The sequence below is a fragment of the Talpa occidentalis genome, unplaced genomic scaffold (assembly GCF_014898055.3).
Source record: "Talpa occidentalis isolate TD23 unplaced genomic scaffold, MPIMG_talOcc4v2.1, whole genome shotgun sequence".
Classification (NCBI taxonomy): domain Eukaryota; kingdom Metazoa; phylum Chordata; class Mammalia; order Eulipotyphla; family Talpidae; genus Talpa; species Talpa occidentalis.
Genome location: NW_026555331.1, coordinates 127,986,269 through 127,991,268, shown reverse-complemented (window position 1 = coordinate 127,991,268; position 5,000 = coordinate 127,986,269). Strand labels below are relative to the sequence as shown.

The 5,000-nt window shown below is 33.7% G+C and overlaps 1 protein-coding gene across 4 annotated transcripts in view; it reads right to left on the bottom strand.

Annotated features, from left to right (window-relative positions):
• FOXP2 (forkhead box P2) overlaps window positions 1-5,000 on the bottom strand; it is a 1,127,785-nt gene that overhangs the window by 36,678 nt on the left and 1,086,107 nt on the right. For all 4 annotated transcript variants that reach the window (XM_054692568.1, XM_054692569.1, XM_054692570.1 and 1 more), the window contains 2 exons: window positions 3,070-3,157; window positions 1,418-1,501 (listed from right to left, as the gene is read on the bottom strand). In XM_054692568.1, the coding sequence (XP_054548543.1) occupies window positions 1,418-1,501; window positions 3,070-3,157 (172 nt within the window). The remainder of the gene's footprint in view (window positions 1-1,417; window positions 1,502-3,069; window positions 3,158-5,000) is intronic.

Here is a 5,000-nt window from a genome sequence, read left to right as displayed (position 1 = left end):
AATTACATTATTCATTCAGGTTCTGTTTTGGATTATAGGCTGAAAATTCTTTATTAGTGTAGATGTAACCATGCTGCTGGAGTTTTAAAAAATTTACTGATTGAATAATTAATTGGAAAAGAACAAGCTGCAGATTCCTGATGGATTTATGAGACAATTATTCTGTCTTGTTATTATCTACATTATACTATAGAAGTAATGAGGGAAAAAATCTTATTGAAAAGAAAGTCATAAATAGAGGATCAAAAAATACTCAAAAGTTTATTTTTTCTAATTAAAAACTCAGACATTCTGAAGTTAAAAAAGTACTATGTCAGATTCAAAAAGATATGTCTCTTCTTTCTTCCTATTAGAAATCTGTTTACAGTATACCCTACTTTAAAATATAGTACAAAAGGAAACTCTAATATTTTAGCAGAGTTTAAATAAATTTAGTCTTTATGCAAAAAATAGTAAGTTTTGAATAATATTAGTCCATGAGTGATAGCAGAGACACTAAGAGAAAAAGCATACAATATAGTCCATCTGTTATCTCCTCCCCTACTCCAAAACCAAATAATCTTTTTTTACCTAAAGAAATGGAGGGAGAGGCATTCACTAGCTGGCAATCACTAATCATCAGGCTATCCAGGGGCCTTAATAAAAGGTGTCCCCACAAACTTTCATTAAACTAGAGTTACCCACTTGATTACTCTAAGTTTCTGTGCAAACATCAGCTGAGTGAGATAAAGTAAAGTATATTCTTTTCAACAGTCTGTGTGTCTGACTACATTATTGGGTTGTGCTTGCCTCTTACGTATTTTGGGGGGGAACTGCAGTTTTTATTTTCTGTAATCATTTGTTTCCTTTGTCATAAGCTCTTTAAATAAACACTGTGTACTCTATAGTGAAACATATCAATATGTGTAATACATCTTAACTGAAATAACAACCAAAGAAATAGGATGAAATTGGCTATAAAAATACTATGACATTTTGGACAAAATATTTGATCAAAAAATCTATTTATATGTATCTTATGATTGATCTAAGTCCTCTTAGGCATACCACATACCTTTCTATTTGTGATTTGTACTCTTACTGCTTTTTCAGGTTGTTCAAAGTGGGTTTCCTTTTAATATCTGTAAACCTATCACAGAAAGATATTCTCTCTGGCTTCAGCCTCAAGGCAGTGATTTGTGCGCTGATAGGTGTACTTTGTTTAGTGTCACCCATGGTGTAGATTGGATAGATTTTGTAAAAGATAGCATTACTTTAAAAGAAACATACAATTTGACAAGCGATTGCATTTTACTTTCATTTTATTGCCATATTTTTCATCACACTCATTGTTTTCTAACTGTCACTAAATTGTTCATTTTCTTAGTCTGTTACATCGGTAGAGCTATTTACTGTTTATAAAGCAATATGCACTTACAGGTTTGGGAGATGGTTTGGGCTCTGAGGGTCGCATGTGCAAGTGGGTCATCATTGCTTGAAGACGTTCGCGTTCTTTAGAAAGCTGTTAAGAAAGAGTGAGATCAGAAGCATTTTAGAAATGACTGATACAGCTATTTTACTGCAGTGATACATCTTATCATTGAGCTTGTCTCAGAGTAATGACTCCTGCATATAAAAGTCTGTGTCAGTAGGAACTTATCTGGGAGGAAATGCAACTTTAGCTATGAGGGGGGGAAAAAAACTTTTATAGCTTTCCTTATGTTAAAAGGTCAGAGAAAACAAATAACACTTCATCTTTTTGTCAATAAGAGAATTGAGGTCACAGTTGCCTCGACAGTAACAAGTTACTGAAACCATAAATTAGAAGGCCCATGGTGTCTCTTTAAAGTCCTGTGGACACTGTTAGCAATGGACTAGTGCCAACAGCTGTGAAGGGGTGAAGGGTTCTCAAAGCAAAGTGCCTGCCAGGATTGTCTACACACTTCATGCATTCCCACTGAGGTCCAGTTAGTGCCCCCTGCAATCTGCCATCATCAATCTAATTCAATAGAGTGACAGAGACCAGGCAGTGTGAAACGCTGAACTCTGCCACGGAGTCGGCATCTACACTTGCACTGGGTCTCATTACAACTGACGGACCTTACTTTTCCATCAGTCAGACAGCAGAAAAAAAAAAAATAAGAGGCATAATTGGTCATACTGCAGACTGTATCATCAGCTGAACTTTTATGTTTTAGTCTACCTTTTATAAATGGTAAACAGGCCTGCAAAAAGCTTTCTAAATACAGCAGCGATGATGCTTTTTATGTGTTCTTGTTTATTTTATGTCAGCATCAAATTTTTCAGTAGCTCTCTAGAAAAAGGCAACAACACGATGAAATTTAAAACAACTGAAGACCTAGTACAGTGTGAAAAGAAATCAATAATTTGAGAAAAATTAGTATTTAACATGAAGCATGAAGCCTTAGAGTTAGTGAAAACATAACAGGAGTGATATTTAGGGTGATATAATTGCTTTGTGATCAGATTTGTGGATATATATTTTTTGGGCTAAATTTTCTTTCCATACTAACAGAATTTTTTTTACTTAAATTGCAGCATTTGATACAATATATATTACCATCTTTGATATTAAAAAGGATTTGTCATTACTCCAAAAAAAGACAAACATTATGAGTTTTTGCAATTATTTAATGAAACATACACCAGGGGCAGAAAAAAAAATCAGGGTATTGTATTATAGGGATGATACCCTGAAGATGTTTTGCTATAATACAAAGTCTCAAGAGAAAAAAAAAAATCAAGATTAGATCACGCAAATGTGTCTCCACAGTAAAATCATATCCAACTGGGTACTCTGGCCTAACCTCTACTAGGGAAAACTCAGATTTTACATTTCTTGGGATACCCAAATGTATATGATATAGTCTAAAGCTTATATACATTTAAGTGATAAGTGCATTAAACTGTAGCAATCCACCTTATCAATTATTATCATCATCATAGATACTCTAAAATCCCATGTATATCCATTAGTTTTGTGGTTAAAAGACTCAGAATCTGCCCAGGACTCAATTTAACACACCAGAAATCTGAGAAGGAAGTCCATTAAGTGAGCATTTGACAAACCTGTATTTCTAACTGTTGTACCACCTGCATCTGCACTCGACACTGGGCAGTGCTCCGGTCGTCCAACGCGTGTTCATTGTTAAGGTGCCTTAATAAACACATACAAAAAAACCCAGAATGTTAAGCAGGATCTGTCTCACTGATCTATGCTTCATTTAAAAAGCACTGAACTGAAGTGATATTTCCCTCCACAGTGGGGGAAAAGGAATAACTTTAAACTACACAGAAAAAAAGTTAAAGATGCTTACGTGTTTAGTGAAAATTATTGATGTAACAGACCTTTCAAATGGCAGAAAAATGGCATTATTTCCAAGCTTATCAGTTATTACAAAAAATATTTTCCCCAAACCAGTTACAGAATAATAGCAGAAATCACTAGATGTATTTCATATATTCATGCCATTTTTTTTAAAGGGCACCTTACAAATATATGAACCAAAAGTAATTCTGAAGAGAACAAAGGCAATCTCTATTCCATTTCTGTTAAAACAGTTTGTGGTTCCAATGATGTTATTTAGTAAGTGATGTCTTATTTCACCAGGATGTGGTGTGGATCAAGTAAAGACGGCAAATTATTATCCCACGGAAACATCAATAGTTATGAAGAATAAATACTTGCTATTACTAATAAAGTGCACTGAGGATTCTGATTATCAGAATCCTAAGATTGGTATATCAAGTCATATTTGGGAGACATTGATCCTAAAGTTATATTAAAGTGGTAACAGATAAGACAGTCTCATTATCTTATTCTAATCTTAATCATGTTTTATTTATTATTAAGATCTCCTTAGTTAGTGGTTTGTTAACACATTCAAGTAATTATTAAAACAGGATCTCAAATATAATTGAATTCAATAAAATGAAGTTTGTAATCTGAAATATGTAACTTATTTGCTATCTCTCAAAATTAAAAAAAACACCTTCAAATAATTTAATATCCTTTGGCAATGGGCAAACTAAGGGAGAGAGTTAAGATATGGTCTCATCAATGCACGTAAGTGAAATGGCAATATACATACAAAATTAAGTAAGAACTTATATATTTCTCCATCTGGACTCAATTATGTAGAATGGTATAACTGTCTAGAAGTTTAGTATAGTCCTAGGTTACTCAATTCAACAAATATGTTTTTGTACCCATTCAAATTATTAATCTATATTTCTTGAAATCAGTAATGAAGTAGAAAATATACACAGGCAGACATGTATGTAACATGAAGAATAGAAATGGTATTTCTAAGGAAGAACTAATTCATAAATAAGTAAGTTTATCTACCAGCAGATCTAGGTCAGCAATCAGAAACCATTGTTCCATTCTGCCCCATAACTTGATAAATTAAATCATGTTTCGACACCTCCTCACAACCATGACAACAAAACCTCCATGTATTGCGGCACAAATGTCGTTCTTGGTGGAAGAGAAACATGGACGTCTCAGGTCAAGTTTGAGGTGTGTGGTCAGAGGGCAAGAGAGGCACTTCCACTATACCTGTGTGCTCTAAGCTCAGCTCCCTTCAATTCTGTTGTAAACCTGTCAGTAACAAGGGCTTAAAATTCACTCACACTTTCTAGAAAGGAGCCATGGAATGTTAGTGTAAACCGGAGTTTAGCTTATGATGTCACTAATTCCTGATTAACAGGACATTAAATATATTTTTCAGGGCTTTCCTCCCCCAAATTTTAATGGACAATGATACAATTTTCTAACGACAAACAGTTGTATTCTCAAAGCTTGATATTGCTTATTTTCTCAAGGTTTTTTTTCTTTTTAAACATGAACTCTTGGGGAGCCAACATATTTATTCTATGGTGAGTTAAATGATACATATTTTTAAAAAATGCTTCAGCCTTGCACAAAGATTATGATATAAGTGGGGCAAGTTAAGTAGAATATACAGCTTCTAAGAAAAGGTATATTTAATATAACA